We start from the raw sequence: 25,266 nt of genomic DNA, 5'->3' as shown, positions 1-25,266 counted from the left end.
ATGTACTAATCATAAGGCTAACTTCCCAATTCAATGAGCATGTGATTAAGGGTATTTTTTCCTTCCATCCACAGATGATTTCGGGCAAATAAGATACTTTACTTCTTTGGTTCACTAGTTGAGTGTCAGGGAGCCAGCCATGAAGGGGCTTCTACCTAGACAAACTAATGAGCTACTCAATGGTCACAGGACACTCCAAACAATCCTCAGGCAGCCTCAGTAAAACTGCACCTTCAAAAGGGCACCTTGCAATCGGAGTGTGTATTTGGCTGCTTTCTGGGTAGTGAGGAGGAAGTGGCTTCACAGGCGTATACTATTCAAAATGAATCTGAAACATCACCTAGAGCTCTACCTCTCCAACGACTTCTCACTTGCACAAGGCTGAGGTCTTTTGCCGGAAATGATTCCCCTACGACCTTTAAAACATCACACAGCTCAGGATCTGAGTTCGGGTTAGGCTCAACCAACTAAAAGCTTCTTTATTGGGGGGAGTGAGAGAAGAAAGGTGCGTTAACTAAATTTCCAGTTGCCGAGGTTGTTGCGAAATTTAACGAAAGACTTTGTAAACTGCGAAGAGTTACTAAAAAGAACAAATCTGCTCCTCTTTGAGGATGCTACGATGCAATCGTGGCTCCTATCAAGTGAGTTTCCACGGAGCTGAGCTGCGGGAGCCCCGAGTGCTTCTCCGCTGGCTCCTCCCCCGTCACACCGGCCCGGGATCGGCGGGGGCTCGGGCGCCGGGTCTCTCTAGCCCGCAGTCGGCCGCGGGTGAAATCCCTTGCGGAGGCGGGGCAGGCCCCGGCCGCCCAGTTCCTGATTCTATAACCGGTGTCTGAGGCTGGCGGCGCCACAGGCTCGGGGACCGTGGGCCGCGAAGGATGGGCCGGCGCGGCGCTGCGAGCCTGCCCCGAGGCCCCAGCCCGCGGCGGCCGCTCCTCCCCGGCGTCCTCCCCTTGCTGCTGCGGCTGTTACTGCTGCCGTCCCGGCCGGGCGCAGGAGCCGGGGCCGACCGGCCGCCGCATCTCGTCTTCGTGTTGGCGGACGACCTGGGCTGGAACGATGTGAGCTTCCACGGCTCGAATATCCGCACGCCGCACCTGGACGAGCTGGCAGCCGGCGGGGTGCTCCTGGACAACTACTACACGCAACCGCTGTGCACGCCATCGCGGAGCCAGCTGCTCACCGGCCGCTACCAGGTACGCAGCGCCCCCGGCGGCCCGCCAACCCTGCGCCGGCGCGGGGCTCCGCCCCTCCGGGAGCCGCCGCTATGCCTTCCTGCCCCAGCGCGCCAGACGGCCCCCGCAGCCTCTTGGAAGTGGGCCGGGAGGCCGGGGTGGGCGCTGGCTAGCCGGGGTCAGCTCCCCGAGCAGCGTCCAAGCGAGGGGACTGCTCACCCTGGCGGCGCCTTCTCCGCTTCTCCCAGGCCCGCAGGCCGCCGCGGCCTCTGCGCATGCCCGCTCCAAGGCCACCCGCAGCCCCGGCACCCCACCTCCTCCGGGGCTTTTTCTGTCTTCCGTTTTCTAAAGGTCGAGGTGAAAGGGTGTCTGGCGTCTGGCGGAATGCTAGTTGCTGGGCCTGCGAGCCGGGAGCCGGTAGGCCGAAGGGTCAGAGTAGACTCTGCGGAGAGGTCCTGAAGAGGGCCGATGGAGAGGGAGCGGGCTGGGCTCCCCCTAGGGGAGCAGTGAGAGGAGGGGAGCGGGAAAGCAGTGGCTGGGTGATGGGTTAAAGGAAAAGTGCCTGCAGTGGATGCGATTCTGCTCCTTGTGAACGCTGCGGTCCTAGGTTAGGCCTGTCACCAGCGATTCATTTTTCCAAGTTCTCAGCACGATGAACCTACGCAGATTGATTTTTCTTGGGCTGCTGATAATTCCTTTCTAATTTAACTTGTGTTCAATGCCTCTGAGCATCTTTCTCTATTTATCATTAAAGTATAATTGACATATACTATCCTGTTAGTTTCAGGTGTACATGATAGTAATTCGATATTTTTATACATTATGAAATAATCCTCACAGTCTAGCTACCATTTGTCACCATACAAAATTAGGACAGTGTTATATTGGCTGTATTCCCAATGCTGTGCATTATATCTCCGTGACTTACTTATTTTATATCTAGAAGTTTGTACCTCTGAATCCTCTTCACCTTTTTTGCCTTCCTTCCAGCCCTTCTCCCTTTGGTAACCAACTGTTTCCTGTATCTATGAATCTGTTCCTGTTTTATTTTGTTTGTTCATTGTTTGGTTTTTTAGTATTCCACATATAAGTGAAATCGTATGGTATTTGTCTCTCTCTGACTTATTTCACTTAGCATTATACCTTCTAGGTCCATCCATGTGACAATGGTAAGATTTCATTCTTTTTTATGGCTAAGTAGTATTCCATTGTATATATACTACATCTAATTTATCATTTCATCCATGAATGGACACTTAAGTTGCTTCCGTATGTTGGCTATTGTGAAGAATTCTGCAAAGATCATAGGGGTGCACAGATCGCCTCAGATTGGCTTACCATTTTCCTTAAAAATTTTGAAGTTTATTTTTTTTGAGAGAGAGAGCAAGCAAGCAAGTGCATATGAGCACACAAGCGGGGGAGGGGCAGAGAGAGCATTCCAAGCAGGCTCTGTCCTGTTCGTGCAGAGCCTGAGGCAGGGCTTGAGCCCACAAACCATGAGATCATGACCTGAGCCAAAATCAAGAGTCTGATACTTAACTGACTGAGCCACCCAGGCACCCCTGGCTGGCCATTTTCTTTGGGTAACTACCCAGAAGTGGAATTTCTGGGTTGTGTGATACCTCTATTTTTAATTTTTTGAGGAGCTTTTGTACTATTTTCCATAGTGGCTGCATCAATGTACCTGATTACCAAAAGTGCAGGAGGGTTCCCTTTTCTCTGCATCCTTACCAACACTTGTTATTTCTTGTTCTCTTCATACTAGCCAGTCTGAAGGTGTAAAGTGATATCTGACATTATCTCTTTAAAAGCTTTTCTTTAAAAACTTCTATGTAGTTAACAGAGATATTATACTTATAGAGTGTGCACATATGTTAAATAACTAAGAATATCAAGAAGATTTGCCTGGTGCTTTACTGTTTTTAAAGTTAATTCTTGAAATAGCCCATGAGGTAGCTATAACTTCCAATCCCCCTTTACAGATGAGGAAGTAAACTTGTAGAAGTTTGATAGTGTGTTAAGAATCACACAGCTAGAGGGACTCCTGGATGGCTCAGTTGGTTAAGGTCTGACTTTGGCTCTGGTCATGATCTCATGATTCGGGAGTTCGAGCCCCACATTGCTGAGCCTGCTTGGGATTCTCTCTCTCCTCTCTCTCTGCCCTGCCCCACTCTTTCATTCTCTCTCTCTCTCTCTTTCTCCCTCTCAAAATAAATAACCTTAAAAAAAAAAAAAGAAATACACAGCTAGAAAGTATTTAAATTGGGTCTGTGCCTCTCCTGTATCCATTAGTCCTCTCAGGCCTATACAATTATATCCTATTTGCTTAATCTGAATAAGATTGGTGATTTTATAAGATCCTGATGTGATTATGACTATATTAAATACAATAAATGGTTACCATTTGAGAACACCAGCATACCTCCTTATATACGGACTGTTTATTCAACAAGCATATTTTGAGTCCTTACCATGCAAGTCATGGGATATGCTTGAAACTTCCCCTCTTAAGTCTATGTGCATGTAGCCTTTCAGATCAACTCTAGCCTCATGTTGTCCTGAGATCAAGAGAAGGGAGGGTTTATTTGCAATAACGATTTCCACAGTGATCTGAAGACTTGTAGAAACAGAAAAGATATAGTTAGACTACAGGCCCGAGAAGTAGCTGTAGCCAGGGTTTGCAATGGAGATAAAGGATGGTTGCCTTCACCATCAACCGTAAGTCCTTTCCACAGGTCTGGCTTGGGCTGCAAGGTATAATCAGGAAGCTCTGCTCTAAGGCAGATCTTATCCTAGACAGTTTGTAGTAAAGGAATGTTTGTGTAAAGAAGAAAGGAGAGAAGGCAAGGTCTGCCCAGAATAGTTCTGCATTTGCTGTGAAATAAGAGAACTGAACTCAAATTGCAGAAGAATGGGAGGGCCATTCATTTCTCTAACTTCCTCTCTTCCAACAGTCTTGAACAGGAAAGCAAATACCATACTTCAAAAAACTTGTTCATATAGGGGCACCTGGGTGGCTCAGTCGGCTAAGCGTCAGACTTTAGCTCAGGTCGTGTTCTCGTGGTCTGTGGGTTTGAGCCCCGAGTTGGGCTCTGTGCTGACAGCGTGGAGTCTGGAGCCCGCTTCTGATTCTGTGTCTCCTGCTCTCTCTGCCCCTCCTCTGCTCATGCTCTGCCTCTCTCACTGTCAAAAATGAATAAATGTTAAAAAATGAAAATAAAAACAAAACTTGTTCATATAATTGACTGCTTTTGTCCCCTAACATCCTCCTCCACCAGTCACCACTGTCTGTCTTGGAGGAAAAAAAGTGCATAGAGTACCCTGTGGTTACGATGTGAAGGAAGGGTAGAAGCTGTGTACTCCAAAATAGTTTAGAGCCCACTCAGTGTAGCAAGCTAGCTTCCCCAGTGGACTTTTTTGCTTGACTTTTCTCCCGTTTTATTCTGGGTTCAGGAGACCCAATGACAAATTGCTTCAGATTAGCAAGCATCCTTTTTTAAAGGAGCCAACATTGGGGCACCTGGGTGGCTCAGTCAGTTGGACTCTTGATTTTGGTGCAGGTCATGATCTCTCAGTGGGTGAGTTCAAGTCCCCATATTGGGTTCTGTGCTTACAGTGTGTAGCCCCTTGGGATTCTCTCTCTCTCTACCTCTCTTTCTGCACCTCTCCTGCTTGCACGCGCGTGCTCTCTCTCTCTCTTTCTCTGTTTCAAAATAAATAAATAAACTTAAAAAAATAAATAAAGGAGCCAACCTTTTGGGAACTAAGGAGCCTTATTGCTCTTAGACACAATATACTGATACCATTCTGAGCACTTTACATTAATTCATTTAATTGTCTCACAGTCCGATGAGGTGGCTACTACTTTTATCCCTATTTGATAACAAGGAAGACAAGGCTGTTTATTTATTTTTGAGAGAGAGAGAGAGAGAGAGAGAGAGAGAGAGAGAGAGGACAGAGCCGGAGCAGGGGAGGGGCAGAGAGAGAGGGAGACACAGAATCCAAAGCAGGCTCCAGGCTCTGAGCTGTCAGCACAGAGCCCGACATAGGACTCGAACCCACGAACTGTGAGATCATGACCTGAACTGAAGTCGGATGCTTAACCGACTCAGCCACCCAGGCGCTCCTTTAACTTCTTTCAATAATGTTTTATAGTTTTCAGCTTACAAGTGTTGGAGTTGTTTGGTTATACCTATTCTTAAGTTTTTATTCATTTTGATATCATTATAAATAGAGTTGTTTTCTTAATTTCATTTTCAGCTGTTCATTTCTAGTGTTTGGAATACAACTGATGTTTGGTCTGTAGCCTGCAACCTTGCTGAACTTAACTAGTTCTGAAAGCGTGCGTGTGTGATATTTAGGATTTTTATATACACGATGCTGTCATTTGCAAATAGAAATAGTTTTGCTTTTTCCTTTCCAATCTGAATGCTTTTCATTTCGTTTTCTTGCCTAATTGCCCCGACTAGAAACTCCAGTGCAATGTTGACTAGAAGTGGCAAGAGTGGACATCCTTTTCTTATTTGCGATCTGAGAGGAAAGCTTTCAGTCTGTCACCATTTAGTATGATGCATTCGTTCATTCTTTCATCCAACAAATATCTGTTGAGCAGCTATTTATGCCAGGCATTGTGCTATACTCTGGGGATCTCCTGGTGCTTATAGTCTGTTGGAGGTGAGATGAGGAGATGAAATAAATATATAAACAAATGAGTAAGCGAGGTGAATTTATTTTATTTCTTTATTTTTAAAGTTTATTTTGAAAGAGGGAGTGCGAGCAGGGGAGGGGCAGAGACTGAGGGAGAGAGAGAAAATCCCAAGCAGGCTCCACACTGTCAGCGCAGAGTCCAATGCAGGGCTTGAATCACGAACCGGGAGATCATGACCTGAGCAGAGATCAGGAGTCAGGCGCTTAACTGACTGAGCCATCCAGGTGCCCCACTGGGTGACTTGAAATGGCCTGGTAATAAATGTAGAGAAGAAAATAAAGTAGGTCAAGTGTAAGTTGCTCAGGAGATTATCTCCACGCAGGTGTTGGGGACAGAGGCCAGAATGGAGAGGAATGAACCATTCAAAGATCCTGGGAAAGAGAATTTAACACAGTGGGAGGGACAGCCAGTTAAGGCTCAAGGCTGCAGTGAGTTCTTTTTAAGGGGACGAGGCCTTTGTGATCGGAACTCAGTGTAGGTGGGTATGAAAAGCGCGGTAGGAGCTCACAGAGGGAGGCAGGGTCTCCCTGTGCTAATGCTGCCTGCTCAGGATAAAATATTAAATTTCAACTTACTCAGGTTTTCCTAACGATGTTACATTGAAGGCTACTGTATATTAAAGCATATTTCTTTTTGTTTTAATTAAAAAATGTTTGTTTATTTTTGAGAGAGAGAGCACTCCAAAGTCAGGGGGCAGGCAGAGAGATAGGGGGACAGAGGATCCAAAGGGGATTCTGCACTGACAACAGTGAGCCTGACACGGGGCTCGAACTCATGAACCATGAAATCATGACCTGAGCTGAAGTCGGATGCTCAACTGACTGAGCCACTCAGGTGCCCCTATTAAAGCATATTTCTAATCTAACAGTGTTATAAGTAAATATATTTTAAGGACCCACAATAAAGTGCTATGTGGCATTCTTTGTATACATGTTAGTCCAGTTAGAATTAAATTTTTTATCCTACTCCGCCTTTTTAAAGTAAGCTTATTTTTCATACAGAGAAAGACAGATACCATATGTTTTCACTCTTATGTGGATCCTGAGAAATTTAACAGAAACCCATGGGGGAGGGGAAGGAAAAAAAAAAAAAGAGGTTAGAGTGGGAGAGAGCCAAAGCATTACAGACTCTTAAAAACTGAGAACAAACTGAGGGTTGATGGGGGGTGGGAGGGAGGGGAGGGTGGGTGATGGGTATTGAGGAGGGCACCTTTTGGGATGAGCGCTGGGTGTTGTATGGAAACCAATTTGACAATAAACTTCATATATTGAAAAAAAAATAAAGTAAGCTTATTTTAAAAATTGTCTTTGGGAAATATATTCCAGGTTTCAAATATAAGACATTTAAATAGAGCTACGTGTAAAAAAAAAAACCAAAAAACAAAAAAAAACTTTCTGTCTTGTACTCTCAGCCTTCCTTTCTGTAGGGAGCCCCTATTTGTTATTTATTATTTATTAGTTTCTTAGTATCCTTCAGAGGCACGTTGTGCATATAATGAAATAGATTTTATATTCATTTTCCCCTTGGTTGAAATCTCAAGACTGAAATATTAATTTAAAAATCCTAGGGCGCCTGGATGGCTCAGTTGGTTAAGTGTCCAACTTCGGCTCAGGTCATGATCTCACAGTTCATGGGCTTGAACTGTCAGCACAGAGCCTGGAGCCTGCTTCAGATTCTGTGTCTCCTTCTCTCTCTGCCCCTACCCCCCTCAAAAATAAACATTAAAATTTTTTTAAAATATATTTAAAAATCCTTTAGAGGGTGGGAGGATAGGACATATTGTTTAAGGGTACAAACTTGCAACAAGAGGTAAATAAGACCTAGAAATCTAATTGTACAGTATCGTCAACCTAGTCAACAATACTGTATTAAAATAATCAAATTTGCAGGGCGCCTGGGTAGCTCAGTCGGTAAGCGTCTGACTTCAGCTTAGGTCATGATCTCACAGTTCTTGAGGTCAAGCCCCGCATCGGGCTCTGTGCTGACAGCTCAGAGCCTGGAGCCTGCTTCGGATTCTGTGTCTCCCTCTCTCTCTGCTCCTACCCCACTCACACTCTGTCTCTCTCTCAAAAATAAATAGTTAATAAAAATTAAAAAAATAATAATAAAAAAATAAAAATAAATAAAATCATCAAATTTGCTAAGAGACTAGAACTTCATGATTCCAACCACTAAAAAGAACATGGTAGACGTGTTAATTATTGCTACAATGGCAATGATATCACAGTGTATAAATGCGGCACACCTTAAAATTACAGTGTTATATGTCAGATATATTTCAATACAAATACGTAATCAAGGTATTTGTAAAAGTGACCAGATAAATAAAAATGCATCAGCTTTTCTAATAGAATTTGTATAGTGCTTTTTAGTTCAAAAGAAGACTTGAAAATGCTGAGTTTCTGGGGCGCCTGGGTGGCTCAGTTGGTTGGGTGTCCGACTTCAGCTCAGGTCATGATCTCACAGTCCATGAGTTCAAGTCCCCCGTCTGGCTCTGTGCTGACAGCTCGGAGTCTGGATGGAGCCTGCTTCGGATCTGTGTCTTCCTCTGTCTCTCTGCCCCCCACCCCCGCTTGCACTCTGTCTCTCTCTCTCAGAAATAAATAAACATTAAAAAAAAAATAAAAAAAAGAAAATGCTGAATTTCTTTATTCTTACACACTGACTCTATTCAATATGAAATATTCGTTTTACCTTTGCACTCTTAGTACACATTTTAAATGTGGTGGTTTGTTCTCTGTTGTGACTTCTCGGTAGGATTGTCCTCCTTGGTCCTGGCCTAGAGAAGCAGTCAGTGTTGAATGTGAATGTGAAATGAACGAATGTGCTAAGAACTTAAACACCTGAGCATTTCCTGTGAGCGTTCACGATCTTCCCTGCTTCTGGTATGGTTGGTCTGCCATTTCTAGTGCCCCCGCTTCCTTTTTAAGAATCTAAAAAGATTAAAGGGTAACTAAAGTCGTAGGCCTTAGTAGGAGCACTTCCTTCTAGGAAAAAATAAATAAATAAGAAAAGTAACTTTGGTCCTCAATTGGGAACATACTTACCTTGGGAACTGAGGGGGCCACTCCATTAAAACTCTGTAACCTTGGCAGAGAATAGAAGCAATGAAAGATGACTTCAAGGTTTTACTCTTAAGGGACCCAAGTCACATTTTTCTTAATCATGCTGATAAACGGACAGGACATCTCAGGGCTTTTCACTCACCCCTGAAGCAGAGCCTTGGACAGGAAATGTAGGACGGAGGCTGTGCAGGAGCATTGTGGTGATTGTTGACTTTTGCTTTGAGTTTGCTTTAAGTTGCTGAGACCCATGGCTGCAGGTAGAATAGGGCACTGCATACTGGCATGGGAAGAGGAAGGGGTTCTGCCTGAGGATGCCCTCTCCTCCCTGCCTCTTTTCCTGCCTACCATTCTTTATCATCTTGCCTACCCAGCATCCTGCCTACCCATTCTTTATCATCCCCCACCTGCTTGCCTCTCAGTGGACTCTTGTCCCTGTTTGCCTCTCCCTGGGCTCTAAGACTAGAAGTAGGGCAAAGAGGAGTGAAGAGCTAGAAGTAGGTGGAGTGACTGGGGAAGGAAGGAGGTCACAACTTGGGAGGGTTAACAGGACCCTCTGGAAATGGCCTCCAAGGAGCGAGAGGTAAGAGGAGCATACGGTACGAGGGCCATAGGTGCCTCTGAAGAGAAAGCACTTATGAGCCTGTATTCTTGTGCTTCCTTAGGGGGAGAAACATAGGATGCTTTAGCTCCATAGTGACAAATAAGATGGCCCCCTACTAAAGCACATCATGGCTATAATGCAGGGAGCCACGGATGACCTGATCTCATGGATCTTTTGTTTTTGCTAAAGCCAGGTGTCTCTCCTAAGCCTAGCCAGAGCCAAGAGGCGTTTTCCCAGGAGGGTAGAGGCACCTGGAGGCCATATTCTGGACGTTTGAAGATGTTTTAAAGAAACAGTTCCGTATTTTACATGTTTTACTTCCCACGTAATTGGAAATGAGGCAATAAGGAAATAAGTTTGGGGCTCAGTGGAGTATGACCCATTGACTTACGGGATGTTTTTGCTGATTGATTTTTGAGGTTTGTTATTTCAAGAATCACCTTAAGTGTAAGTTATTACTGTCTGGTGATTCTCTTTGTTTTTGTTTCTTTAATCTTATCATTTTGCTAAAAATTTCTTTTCCTCCATATTTTCCTACCTTCTCATTGTGAGCTTTTGGTTGGCTTTATAATTTAAACAGAGGAAGGCACTGAAACAGTTTTTGCCTTGTTTATTTTTACAAACAACATCCCTTTGTGGGTTTAGTCAGAGATTTGCACTCTTTGCTAATCACCACCAAAATAAATAGACCCTTAAAACTGTCAGTGACACCAGCCAGTTCTGCAGCCCGAGTTCTGGAGGACCAGGCCAGATGGCAAAGTCAGGCCCCTAACACACATAATGTGTGTTCTGTAGCTCTTGGCTTCAACAGCATGGGCAGCTGACTGCATTTTAGAAAGCTTAAGGGGGGAGGGAGCCGATTCTCCAGGATCCATTTGTTCTGTGGGGCAGCTCCAGGAATAAACCCTAAGGCGGCATGAGTGGTACTTGACCGTGGTTAAAACCTGTGGTGTACTGACTCAGACACAGGCTGGAAATTCTGAACTCCTGGCTGGCCACCAGCATGTTCTGTGATTGTGTTCCTGTCAGGAAGCGTCCCTCTTAGCTCTCTGGTGCATAAAGGGGAGGGTGGAGTTGCTCGTTTTTCTGAATTTTCAAGTACTGTAGCAGTACTTGAAATTCTGTAGCAGAATTTTCAAGTACTGTGTACAAATACTTGGGTACAGTGAGAGTATGAGTTCATCTTGCACAGGTCAGATAGGACAGAATCTTCCTTCCATTCAACAGGATGTTATCTCAACACTAATTACGTTAGGGGAGAAACAGCATTCAGTGCCATACTGGTAGCAGTGGCTCACATAGCCTCTGGGAGAGTTTATTATCAGTTTGGTGGAAATATTGTGCTCTGAGCTTCCAGATCAGAGATAATAGAGTTCCTGGACCTCTTAAAGGGGGGGATAAGTGAGAGGTTCTGATGTGGGAGCCGCCCTCCTCCCTCCCCCTTTACGTTCATGACATTCCACTGATAGTTCCTTCCATGTCTACACAGGACAGAATAACTCACTGGATCAAATACCTTTTTATATGCAACAAAATACACACACAAGGATTTTCATCACTTACCTTATGGAAGGAATCTAGAGACAAGCCAGGTCCTTTACTGATTATATAGACCCTTTGCCTTTGTGCAGGGAATCCTTGATGGTCCAGCAAAATCTTAGGAGAAGCTGTTTTTGGAGAGAGGATTTGGTTTAATGAAGAACGGATAGCCACACATGGTAGGTGTAGGGTAACTCCTTTGGATTCTCATGTATTATCCGTATAACCCTCTCCATCTGTAAGGCTCTCTGAACACTGAAGATGGGTGCTAGGATGGAATTGTTTTACGTACTGTTGTGTTTACAAGGGGACACTTCTTTTTCTCTTGATTCCTATTGGTGCCCTGTTATCAGCCTGCCCCATGTTGCATGGTGTGGATCTGTAGTCCTGTGCTCTGTTGGAACCAGCTCCGCATTGGCCTGTTTACTGCTTCTCTACACATTACAGCTTCCTTACTTCCAATAGTGTTTGAACAGACTAAAAACATGTTTTTGGCTGTCATCCAGAGTTTGGCTTCCACTTCCCCAGTAATGCCATAAAAATGCTCTGTCAAATAAATTCTCGGGAATTGAAGAGAACCAATTCTCTGCTCCATATGATTGTAGATAATAGAAACAGGCTTCAGCTGACCACCTGACTTGATGCCCATGGGCTAGGAAAACCGAATCACACAGCATCCCTTGGCAGTGCTTTATAGCTATCAGAGTTAATTCTCTGCATGCGATGGATGAGCTTTCCACTTAAAGAAATCTGCACATAGCATTTATCTCCAATGAGTCTTTTGAATCCCATAAAATAATTACCTTTACTTTTCCTGCACCAGTGCCAATTCGTGTATATTATAAAATTTTTGAACCTAGGGTTTATTTTCTGTCGAGTAAATTTCAAGTGTTAACCATGGACAGTCTTTCTATGATTTAGGGTGTGTGTGTGTGTGTGTGTGTGTGTGTGTGTGTGTGTTTTGAGAGCAGTGTTTCTTGTTTCCTGCCTGGATATTGTAACATCCTTATTATTCAGGATCCCAGCTGGAAGGAGCTGGCATAGCCAAATTAGGATATTTAGGGAAGTTTACTTATAAGGGGACTGTTTTCAAGAGTATGAATTGGGGGAAGGGGACCCCAAGTAAAAGTGTATAACCCAGTGGAAATGTTACTAGCCCTGGACCGGAGGGGAAGGAAGGAAAGAACCTAGAGACAGAGAGTGTCATGTAGAGAAGGCTGCCTTCAGGATGGCCTGCACAGAACTGGCCTGGTCTGGCAGTAAAGAACCACTTATCTCTTCTCTCCCTGTAATTTCGTGTCAGGGCTCCCCCTTGGCTGAACCCATTTAGAAGCCAGAAGGTGCAGAGTTCTTTGATTTGGTTCCCATAGGTCAGCTTCCCCAGGGCAGAGAGCAGGACAGAAGGCAGAATGTGGATTCAGAAAGCAAGTGGAAGGCATCTGGCACATATCCCAGTGGAGGTGTCCAGTGATTTCTAGGAAAGGCATAGAAATCTTAATAGAAAACTTAAACTCACTTTTATTTTTAAATAGTTTTAGCGATGTGTGATTGACATACAATAAACCACATATTTAAAGTATAGAATTTGATTAAGTTTTGATATGTATCTACTTATCACCACAATCAAGAGAGTGAATGTATCCATCACCTTAAAAAAGCAATCCGTTTTAATTTCACCTTAAAGATATTTTATATGGTTCTTTTAAAAGTGTATGGAAAGAGGGGCACCTGGGTGGCTTAGTCGGTTAAGCGTCTGACTTTGGCTCGGGTCACGATCTCACGGTCCGTGAGTTCGAGCCCCGCATTGGGTTCTGTGCTGACAGCTCAGAGCCTGGAGCCTGCTCATGCTCTGTCTCCCTCTCAAAAACAGATAAAAATATTTTTAAAAAAGGGTATGGAAAGATAGCAGGAAATGAAGCAATGGCAGGTGCAACTCAAAAAACATCAGTTCTGGAAAGAGACCCAAAAATGAAATGCAAAACAGTGTCAAAGCTTGCGAGAAAGCTTTTTTCAATAGTAGCTTATAATAAATGAGAAAAAAAAGATTGTGAGTGTGAATTTTTTTTTTTGGCTTCTACTTTGTATCCGTTTATTGCCATGTATTTAAAATAAGATAAAAATAATATGAGATAAAAATCTTTCTGGTCTGTGTAGTCAGTATTTGAATCTGAGAAAATCAGTGATTAATCAATGTTCAGTAGTGCCAATAAAACTGCGGATGTGAAGTTTCAGTGTACATTTTATCTGTTATTCACATGACCACAACATGCTTCTGGGGCAGGTCCAGGCTCAGGTGCGTATTCTCTATTATGCCACCCCATCTCTCAAGAAAGCGAATTGAAATGTAGTGGAGAAGGCATGAAATGTTATTGATAACAGGGGCACCTGTGTGGCTCAGTCGGTTAAGCATCTGACTTCGGCTCAGGTCATGATCTCACGGTTCATCAGTTCGAGCCCCACATCGGACTCTGTGCTGACAGCTCAGAGCCTGGAGGCTGCTTCAGATTCTGTGTCTTCTTCTCTCTGCTCCTCACCCATTTGTGCTCTTTCTCTCTCTGTCTCTCAAAAGTAAATAAAAGTTAAAAAAAATTTTTAAAAGAAATGTTATTGATAACAAAGCTTACGGTTATTACTGTGGCAGTTGAATGCTTAATATGCCCTTGGTGATAGAGCTGAGATGGGATTTAATTCCCTGAGCTTTATGCATTCTGCTTTAAATTATAAAAGCCAGTAAATCATTTGCAAACACATTTTTGCCATTTATTAATAGTTGCTTGCTACCCACCTGACAGCTGATGGAGCCCAGAGAGTTATGGGCTCCATCATTTATGCTAGGGAAATCAGGAGTGGCTCACCTTTTCTAGGGAAAGCTTGTGTCCAGTGCAGAGTTGAATGGGAGACCCCAGCCCCATTTCATATAAAGGAAAGTACCTCCCTGGCTAAGCTAGGAGCAGGAGAAGGGGTGTGAGGTTTGGTGGAAGGGAGGAGCCGGGCAGGGCAGAGCCCCCAGGGACTCCAGTCATGCCCCAGCAGGGGGCGCAGTGGCACTTATCAGCATAGGAACTGTGACGGGCCACAATGCTTCCATGCTGGCCTTCGGATTCTTCTAGCAAGTTCAGGGCTCAGGGTCTTTGCACTTTTTATCTCTTATGCCTAGATGATTCTTGCCTCAGCTTTTTCTAAGGCTCTGTCACTCTCGCCCTTGATTCAGATTACTGCTCAAATGTCTCCTTTTGAAGTTTCTTTTGCCACCCTCTCTAAAGAATCATCTCTGTCACCAGTGACCACTATTGGACATTATACATCACTTCTCAACCTTTTTGGTCTTAGGACCTCTGCATCTGCTTAAAAATTATTATGGAACCTAAAGAGCTTATGTTAGGTGGCTTACACCTTTCAAAATTCACCGTATCAGAAATTAAAATGGAAGTTTAAAACTATTTTTGTTCACTGAAAAACAGCAATAATAATTCCATTATATGTTAACATAAATAACTGATGAAAAGTATCTATATTATCCCAAACAAGATAATAGCAAGAAGAGTGATATCGTTATATATTTTTGTAAGTGTCTTTTATTAATAGAAGATAGCTTATTACAATCTGTCATTGTTTTGGCAAAAGTTTATGAAGAAGATCTAGCCTTACAAAGGTGGTTGGAAAAGGAAGGGTAATTTTAATAGCCTTTTCATGTAATTGTGGATATTCTGTTTTAATATCACACTAAGACTCAATACGTGATCATTTCTTAACAGCTGATTATTGTGTGGTCCTTGAACCCTGGGCGTAATAGTGTGAGCTGCTCTTAACTTATAGGTCAGATGGCTGCTTTTTTTTTCCCTTTCTTTTTTAAATTTTTTGAATGTTTATTCATTTTTGAGAGAAAGGGAGAGACAGAGAGGGAGAGATAAAGTGTGAGCAGGGGAGGGGCAGAGAGTGAGCAAGATACAGAATCTGAAGCAGGCTCCAGACTGCAAGCTGTCAGCACAGAGCCTGATGTGGGGCTCAAACTCATGAACTATGAGATGACCTGAGCCAAAGTTGGATGCTTAACCAACTGAGCCACCCAGGTGCCCTGGCTACTTTCTTTTTTTTTCTTAAGAAAAGGTTGGTCACTGACATTTGAAATTATCGTTTCCATAAAAGTAGAATAAGACATGCAAGTCATTATTTTCATTATATTTTCAAATAACCCTTAAAAAAGCAATCACCTGGGGCGCCTGGGTGGCGCAGTCGGTTAAGCGTCCGACTTCAGCCAGGTCACGATCTCGCGGTCCGTGAGTTCGAGCCCCGCGTCAGGCTCTGGGCTGATGGCTCAGAGCCTGGAGCCTGTTTCCGATTCTGTGTCTCCCTCTCTCTCTGCCCCTCCCCCGTTCATGCTCTGTCTCTCTCTGTCCCAAAAATAAATAAACGTTGAAAAAAAAATTAAAAAAAAAAAAAAAAAGCAATCACCTAATCTCGAAAGATTACAGAAGCTCCTTCTAAACCAAACACCAATTCTCATGTGCCCAAAAATTGGAACACTTTTTCCTTGGTAGGTTCACACTTCATATTATGGTTACTTTTTTTGAGGTAGGAAGTGAAATGTTAGGTTAATGACTTCTAACATAATTCCTTGATAAATATTTATTGAAATATCTAATGTTTGTTATAGTGCTTTTATTCATTTTTTCCAATCCTGTTTATATGTTCACTACCTTATTTGAATAAGTGAGTAAAGAACCATGCAGAAATATCCTTGAGCTGGTACAGGAATTGAGTTAAACATTCAGGTCTACAGATATGTGCAGTACGTTAGGCATCCACTTTATCTACTTGTTCAGAATGTTTCAACATCATCGATCTATAATTTCGTGTTTATCTCTTTAAGATCCACACAGGTTTACAACACCAAATAATCTGGCCCTGTCAGCCCAGCTGCGTCCCTCTGGATGAAAAACTCCTGCCCCAGCTTCTAAAAGAAGCAGGCTACACTACCCATATGGTCGGAAAATGGCACCTGGGAATGTACCGGAAAGAATGTCTTCCAACCCGCCGAGGATTTGATACTTACTTTGGTAATGGAAATGCACATGTTTCTTTTACAACCTAGACTAGCTGCAGCCATCTCATAAAACACACCCAAGTGTAATCACATAGCTGGAAACTTGAACACAGAATGAATCATTCAGCATTGCCGTGGGGCAACTTTCTAATGCCACCTCCAGAAACCTGGCTCTCTGCTCAGCTCGTTGTGGGCAGCAGTCCACAGGGAGGCACTTACCTTTGCCAGAGTATTAAATGCCATGTTGGGGCCTTGAAAGAGTTTGCTACGTCCACATCTGAGACCACTGTACTCTAGAGAACCTTATTACCAAAAGGGGATACACTTGCTTTTTAAAAAAATTCCAGGGGTGCTTGGGTGCCTCAGTTAAGCATCCGACTTCGGCTCTGCTTATGATCTCACGGTTTGTGAGTTCTAGCTCCACATCAGGCTCAGTGCTGACAGCTCAGAGCCTGGAGCCTGCTTCGGATTATATGTCTCCCTCTCTTTCTGCCCATCTCCCACTCACGCTCTGTTTCACTCTCTCAAAAATAAATAAGCATTAAAAATAATTAAGAATAAAACAATTCCGGGCAAAACCCAACACAAGAATATTTCCTTCACAAAGTTTCACACTACCTTTTTCTCTCCATGGGCTGTCCCAAAGATTTTTTTTGTGGAGACTGTGGAGGAGACTTCATTGGCATCCTTCTACCCTTCTGTGAGGTCTGTTTTTGAAATCACTAGATTGGGGAAGACCAATCAAAAAAATAAATAACAAATGGTAATAGGAAGGTTAATAAGAAATCAGAAGTATTTTATGGACTGGATAGCTGTATAAAAATGTGAAACCCAAAGTTAGTTTTTTTTTTTTTTTTTTTTTTTAATTTTTTTTTTTTTTTCAACGTTTATTTATTTTTGGGACAGAGCGAGACAGAGCATGAACGGGGGAGGGGCAGAGAGAGAGGGAGACACAGAATCGGAAACAGGCTCCAGGCTCTGAGCCATCAGCCCAGAGCCCTACGCGGGGCTCGAACTCACGGACCGCGAGATCGTGACCTGGCTGAAGTCGGACGCTTAACCGACTGCGCCACCCAGGCGCCCCCCAAAGTTAGTTTTAAAACTCACCCTCTTTTAACCTGTTACAAGCTGTGTCTTAATTAACAGCCTATTAATCTTACCAGTGGCTATGTATCTTTCTGACGAGTTCTTTTCATCTCGTGCTGTCTGGCGGTTTAGCTACGTACTTCTCTCATTTGTCTCTTCGTTTATTTACAATCTATCACATCCAAAAAGGAACACACTGAACACAAAAAGTTTAAAAATAAATAGAATAGGGGTGCTTGGGTGCCTCAGTAAGTTGAGTGTCTGACTCTTGATTTCGGCTCAGGTCATGATCTCACTGTCTTGGGATCGAGCCCCGTGTCAGGCTCCATGCTGAGTGTGAACTTGCTTGGGATTTTCCTTCTCTCCTTCTGCCCCTCTCCCCTGCTCATGTTCTCTCTCTCTCTCTCTTTCTAAAATAAGTTTAAAAATAAAATAAAATAAAATAAAATAAAATAAAATAAAATAAAATAAAAATGAGGGTGAGTAGAAAAAGATGGAATCGCAGCATGTCACCAACTCACAAAAAACCTTCCTGGCTGTAGGTGAACTTCACACTGAACTCTGCAACTTTAGATTTCTTATGTCTAAAAAAAAAAGGAGATGGTTGTAAGAGTCGCATTATTTATAAGATAAATGGAAGCCAGATGTTCAGGAAGAGTAAAGCATTTTCTGGCTCTTAGACCTGAGAAATTTCTCCTTTGGGAAAAGGTGAGGTGGACAACATCGTCAAAAACAGCATTTTAGTAATATAGTGGTGGTTTTCTTGTACGTGTGTCTTGAAACATTCCTTTTTATTCAAGATAGGGCAAGAGTGCCAACCGTGCATTTCGGTGATTATACAGAGCCCAAACAATGCAGTCGAAGCACACAGCTCTGTTGTGCCGTGTTGGATCTGGGGTTAAAGTTGCGATGCAGGGATATCAGGCATGAGGCCATATGCACCTTGCTCCCATACAGGTTCTCTAGACATTGCTAATTAGTCATGGCATTCTTCCTTGATGAAGCTGGATATATCCTCAGCATCCTGAAATAACGGTTAAAGTCAGACTTGGGTGTCAGACCTCTGTCATTTTGGAAATTCTAGAGGAAGAAACAGCCTGTATATCCTTTGACAATTTTTACTCAGGCCTTTGCTGAAAGATGGGTTAATACCTATACTCTGGCAAGAGAAAGGACTACAGGTTTTTAATTTTTTTTTTACTAAAAGCCAAGTCATGTATTTAAAAATTCAATTGGACAGAAGAAAATCATATCCTTTTATGAGAATTGAGAAGCCTGAGGATTCAGATGAACAAATAGCCCACATTCATATGGATTTGTAGATAGGAGGGTTTAATGACTATACAGTTGTTATCACTGTTATGACTTCGATGTTAAGTTAAAAAACTAGTCAGATAATTGTGGGGCTGGTTGCACAACTCTGAATACCTTAAAAACCATTGAATTGTAAACTTTAAATGCATGACTTAGATGATATATGAATCATATCTCAATAAAACTGTTAAATAAAAAAGTCAGAGGGTTAGTTGTTCAAAATATATTTTCTGGGGCACCTGGGTGGCTACATCAGTTAAGTGTCGGACTCTTGATTTTGGCTCAGGTCATGATTTCGTAGTTTGTAGGTTTGAGCCCCATATTGGGTTCTGCGCTGACAGCGTGGAGCCTGCTTGGGATTCTCTGTCTCCTTCTCTCTCTGCCCCTCCCTGCTCACATTCTCTCTTCTCTCTCAAAAATAAATAAATATAAAGAAAAGTATTTTCTGATTTTTCCCAAAAAAGCATAGGTTGCCATCTTCTTTAGGCTCAGCATGTAAGTTTAAATCTGTGAATCACTGTTGTGATAAAAGCTGTATATGATTGTCACATGGTTGTTGGGTATCAGTCTGGCCAAGTATGTAAATAAATAGTTCTATTCCTGGAAACATCCTATTTGTAATATCTTTTTAATATTTATAGTTCATACATCTTTTAATCAAATATATGCTATGCTTATATTCTCCCAAGTAATAGAAAACATTTAACGTTTACACAGAAATAACCTGAAGTGATTTCCTCAAGCTCTAATACCCAGGAGTTATTAAAAATCTCAGCTAGAACCCCAGTTTCCTGACCTCTCTAATCATCCATATAAGGGCTAAAATTTCTTCTGTGGATACATTTCTTTCTCTACTATATATTAATTAACAAACACATTGGATTTCCCTTTCTCTTACATACATCAGGAGAAAAGATTACTATTTAAAAGGTGTTCTTAACACCAAAGGTATTCATTGTATTCAGGACTTTGAATTTATTGAATCATGGAAAAGGAGGAAATTAATTAAAAATGAATTCATTTTTAAATGTAAACTGTGTAAGGCTTTTGATTGTGATTATAGAGAATGTTCAGGACTGGGGAAAGGGCTAGACCAATTTTATCAACCTCATTTTAAGGTTAATAAGCATTGTTTGTTAGGAGATGGCTCAGAGCTTATTTCTTTTTAATGGTTGTATTGAAGTGTATTTCACACACCATATAATTCACCCAACTAAAACGTGTGCAATTTATTGATTTTTAATAAATTCACAGGTGGTGCCACTGTCATCCAATCCAATTGCAGAATATTTTCATCACCCCAAACAGAAACCCCATCCCTATTAGCAGTCACTCCCCATTTTCCCCCACCAGCCCTAGGCAACTGCCGACACATTTTTTGCGTCTATAGATTTGCCTATTCTGGACATTTCATGTAAATGGAATCATACCATAGGCATGATTTTAATATTTTAGGAAAATAGAGAACATTTTCAGAAACAGCGATTCATTGAGAAAACCCATTTCTTTTCATGTTTAAATCCAAATTGTGAGATAGGCAGTTGGTACCATTCAAGTTTGGGGCAAAACTGAGATTGCCGTAGGTAGAAAAATCTACTTTCTTGCACCACATTAATTTGATCTTTTGGCTCTGTTAAATTATGTCTAGAGCTTCTGTTTGGAAAGGTTTGTATCATTCACCAGTGGGTGTCAGCATCTGACTAAAGATGATTCTGCCTAGAGCTGCTTCTATAAATAACCTTGAAGCCAGTCTCCCAAGGTCAATATCAACATTATTTGAATCCTGTGTTCATTTATGTGATCACCTCAGAGTACAAATTTGTAAGAAATCACATTAACCGTATGCTATTTTTGCCGTTAGATGGCTTTAAAAGATTAAGATTTTGTCACCTTTACTGAATTTGAGAGTTACATGACAGAGCCTTATGTTCTGAAGACTTGGCCTAAAGAATGGTTTTGATTTTTTTTTTTTATAACATTTTAATGCCTCCTGCTAACACATATAGAGATGTTAAGAAGTGGTGCTCTGATTAGCCTTGTCATTTGATTAGCCTTGTCATGGGTAATCAGTTGCACTAGGCAATTAAAGGCTGAAACATTAGTTTGTTTAACAAGTTTTATGCTATGCTGACTACTTTCATCTCCCATTCTTGTTGTAGGATATCTCTTAGGTAGTGAAGATTACTATTCCCATGAGCGCTGTGCATTAATTGACAGTCTGAATGTCACACGATGTGCTCTTGATTTTCGAGATGGCGAAGAGGTTGCAACAGGATATAAAAATATGTATTCGACAAACATATTTACTGAAAGAGCTACAGCCCTCATAACTAGCCATCCACCCGAGAAGGTAAGTCTTGCTTCTTTGTTAATATCAAAATTGTGTTTAAGGTAGCATCTCTTCAGGTGAATATAGGAAAAGGCTGCTTGTTTAGGAAAAAAATCCGTTCTAGGGATTTTTCAAATTTTGGAGTATATTGGAATCATCCCGGGAAAGCTTGATAAAAATAGAAATTCCTAGAGCCCATCTCTAAGAGACTCATTCTTTGGGTCTGGGGAAAATCTGTACATCAGCATTTTAAAGAAACTCATCAAGGGTAATTCTGATGCCAAATGGGTCCCCAGATCACACTTTGAGGAATACTGTGTCTACAGTGTTTTAGTAGAAATATAGTTTTATTATTTTGGTGTATTTTGTGCATGTGCTATAAGCAATTAGTACATTGACTTTTTTTTTAATTTTTTTTTAATGTTTATTTATTTTTGAGACAGAGAGAGACAGAGCATGAACAGGGGAGGGGCAGAGAGAGAGGGAGACACAGAATCTGAAACAGGCTCCAGGCTCTGAGCTGTCAGCACGGAGCCCGACGTGGGGCTCGAACTCACGGACCATGAGATCATGACCTGAGCCGAAGTCGGACGCTTAACCAACCAAGCCACCCAGGCGCCCCGACATTGACTTTTTTTAAGTGATAGGCTTGTGTACAAAGATGAGGCTATATTGTGGCAAATTTTCTGTTACGAGATCAACAAGCTTTAGGTTCAGGGCAAGTCCTCTTAACTTTGTATTTTAGGTATTCTAGATATTTTGCATTCCTATGTTAATTTTAGAATGAGCTGGTCAATTTCTACCAAAAAGTTCCTGCTTGGATTTGGATTTCATTGAATCTGTAGACCAACTTCACGAGAATGAGTATCTTAACAACATTAAATCTTTCATTCCCTAAATATGGTATACTGATGAGCCTGGTTTTTACATTTAATACACTGAAGTCACTGTGTATGTCACATAATAGAATCTTTTGATTTATTTAAAGGTAAAAATAGAAGAGAGTCAGAATTGCCTTAAAAACAATTTTTGTTGTTGTTGTTGTTGTTGTTGTTGTTGTTGTTAATCTAGAGTTAGCTTCAGAAGCTAAATTCTCTGAATATACCTTTAAAATTGGGTCACATATTCGTGTTGTCAGATACTGGGCCCAAAATGTGGCTTCATTAAGAACTGCATTAGGACACTGATGAAATTAGTCCTTCAATAAGACCCTGACGTAGCAAATTCCAGAATGTGCAGTATTATCTGGTGCTTCCAATTTTCTCCAGTTTTCCTCTTTGGCAACTGAATGTCCTCAGGGTAGATCACAATTTGGATTTCATTTTATATACCTGTTCAGATGTGGTACTTGGCCACTGACTCCCTTTTTGACATAGTTTCTTCTTGGCTATACCTTTACCTATTCTAAGTGTTGGGGGTCTTACCTGGTATCTCTCCTCAGTTTTGCCCTGCTTGGGCTTTTTATCACTCTTACATGCTGACCAGCTTGGAGTGGCTGTGCTAGCTATGGAACATGTAGGATCAGAATATTTGCTCCAATATGTGGACATATGTGAGTCCTAAATCTAGATCTGAACCAATATTCAGAGATGTGGAAAGATAACTGCTAGGTAATTGGCTTAGGTTCTCAGTTTTCCTCTGTATGCTTGGTGTTTTATTTTTTTTATTTATTTATTAAAAAAAATTTTTTTTAACATTTATTTATTATTGAGAGACAGAGACAGAGTATGAGCATGGAAAGGACAGAGGGAGAGGAAGAGACACAGAATCTGAAGCAGGCTCCAGGCTCCAAGCTGCCAGCACAGAGCCCGACCCGGGGCTCAAACTCACAGACCGCGAGATCATTACCTGAGCCGAAGTCTGACGCTTAACCGACTGAGCCACACAGGCACCCCTGCTTGGTGTTTTATAGATAGTGCTAAAAACCCAAACAATAAGATAAAGTCTTAAGGGAATTATGGTTCTTACCTTGCCCTTTGAGGTAGGCACTGTTTTACAGATATAAGCAAACAAGTTAAGTTAACTTGTTCAAGGTCACAGAGCTACTGAGAGTCAGAATCAGAATTGAAACCCGCACTGACTCCAGAGCTAAATGCATTCAACAGTCTTCCCTAGTTCACAGCTAATATCCAAGATCAAAGAATATTAACTCAACTGTGTGATTCAGCTTGGTGATTCCAGTCTTGACAGTATATTGGGCTCATCTGGAAAGGTTGTAATAAACCCCACTAACAAATATTGTGATTTATTGGCGGTGGGGGGGGGGTGTACCACTGGCATTTAATTACCCTCTGCTCCCACCTCCCACGAGTGATTCTGATGTGCAGTCACAATAATTGATTCCCTTCAAACACAGAGGGGCAAGCTCAAGCCAGCTGCCTTTTACAGGCTTACAATATAACAGTGCCTTAAGAATGCAACCACTATAATATGCCTACAGCAAAAATTAGTTCCCATTAGGCAACAATAGAGTATTCTCTCACAGTGCCCCTAACATTAAGCAGATAAGAGGAAGCAGCTGGGTGAAATAGTTCCTTGTGGGTGGCCTGCCTTATCTGGTGTGGTGTGGAAAGCACAGGAACTGAGGGAAATGAGGCCCGAAGAGCTCACAAGCTATCCAAACTTGTGTTATTAATATAGTGCTGCTCAGAGGTAGCATTACGGAAATTACCAGATGAGAGAATGCTCATTTTCCTACAGTGTCTGAAATATTCTGAAGCAGTGTCCAGCATTCCCAACATCCTCAAGATGAAGTTTCAAGCATGGACATAAATGAATGAAATAGTCAATACTGAGTGACAGTCCCAGAATGTTTGTTCGAGACAGCTAATGTGGATGTTTACATTTTCAATTCTCAGTAAAATGATGAATCACATAGTTCCAGGAGCTGTGCTTTTCATCATTTTATCCCAATGGTGAATCTAATTCTGTGCCAGTTTCTTAGGTGTTATATATAGACTGCAACATAGGCCACTTGTCCTAAGGTGGAAATCATTAAAGAAATACGCATGAAGTATCCACAAGCCATCTTAAAAATGTGCCTATTTTAAAGAGCACTTGAGGGGAAAAGAGCATATGGAGCTGCTTTGTCACAGAAACACAGTTGGTGCTGGTTTCAGGGAGAGACTGCTAATAACCACTGCACATGTGTTGGGAAGGAATGTCTTTTTTTCTACAGGGTCATTCCTTTAGTACTAACACTGCAGTGTAAAAGTAACATGTCTATAAACTATCTTTCAGTTAAAAATAGCCCCCCCTCAACACTTTGCAGAATAAAAATAAAAGTTTTCTCATAAATCTAACCTACTAGAAGCTTCTTAAAGCAAATGTGAATTTCTAGTGGTAGACACTTTTCCATGACACAAGTTGGACAGAAGTGTCTTAATTTGAAAGTCAACAATAGAATAACAATTGAAAAAAATTTTTTAACCTTTATTTATTTTTGAGAGAGAGAGAAACAGAACCTGAGAACGGGAGGGCGGAGAGAGAGACACACACACAGGATCGGGAGCAGGCTCCAGGCTCCGAGCTGTCAGAACAGAGCCCGATGTGGGGCTCGAACTCATGAGCTGTAAGATCATGACCTGAGCCAAAGTCTGATGCTCAACTGACTGAACCACCCAGGAGCCCCAATAGAATAACAATTTACAAGTGCATCATATTTTTTAAAATTTGTACTTTAGATTAGGAAAATCTAAAGAAATGAAAGTGAGGCTTTCTTCTTCACTGAAATCAGGTTTCTTAGCATGGTGAGGATATTTGGAGTATATATCTTAGGAGTCGTATGGCATAATAAGAAAGGGAAAAGAACCCTCAGCATCTTATCAACATGCTAATAACTTTAGGTAATAATGTCATACTTTTATGTAATACTTAAACATTTGGTCATGATTCACATCTAGGATTTCGTTTTATATTCTTTTTTTTTTATTAAAAAAAATTTTTTTTAACGTTTTATTTGTTTTTGAGACAGAGAGAGACAGAGCATGAATGGGGAAGGGGCAGAGAGAGAGGGAGACACAGAATCAGAAGCAGGCTCCAGGCTCTGAGCCATCAGCCCAGAGCCTGACGCGGGGCTCAAACTCACAGACCGCGAAATCGTGACCTGAAACTCACAGACCGCGAGATCGTGACCTGAGCCGAAGTCGGACGCTTAACCGACTGAGCCACCCAGGCGCCCCTTGTTTTATATTCTTAAGAAGCCTGAAAGGGTTATAGTTAGGGTTGGTGTAAAGGTGACAGCTGTAACTGGCTTGGTCGGAGCAGAGATCAGGACCCAAGAAAGAGCAAGGGAGAGATCAAAACTCAGCTACAGGACTACAGTGCTTTGAATCATGTCTTTAAGGTCAGAATGGGCCCATGGGTCTCCAAAGGCCCAGGCATGATGAGAACTCAAGTCAGTAGA

General features: G+C 42.1%; 1 protein-coding gene across 3 annotated transcripts in view; it reads left to right on the top strand.

Annotated features, from left to right (window-relative positions):
* The first annotated feature begins 414 nt into the window (after window positions 1–414).
* ARSB (arylsulfatase B) overlaps window positions 415–25,266 on the top strand; it is a 175,342-nt gene continuing 150,490 nt past the window's right edge. The window contains exons 1-3 of one of the 3 annotated variants that reach the window (XM_030323657.1): window positions 415–1,196; window positions 15,959–16,145; window positions 20,692–20,882. In XM_030323657.1, the coding sequence (XP_030179517.1) occupies window positions 879–1,196; window positions 15,959–16,145; window positions 20,692–20,882 (696 nt within the window). In that variant the 5' untranslated portion in view covers window positions 415–878. Of the gene's footprint in view, window positions 1,197–10,634; window positions 11,268–15,958; window positions 16,146–20,691; window positions 20,883–25,266 lie in introns of those variants that run through there. The other 2 variants (XM_030323652.1, XM_030323655.1) reach the window with 2 other exon arrangements.

Source organism: Lynx canadensis, chromosome A1 (assembly GCF_007474595.2).
Source record: "Lynx canadensis isolate LIC74 chromosome A1, mLynCan4.pri.v2, whole genome shotgun sequence".
Classification (NCBI taxonomy): Eukaryota; Metazoa; Chordata; class Mammalia; order Carnivora; family Felidae; genus Lynx; species Lynx canadensis.
Note: the sequence above shows the minus strand (reverse complement) of the source record. Positions and strands in the feature narration are given on the sequence as shown.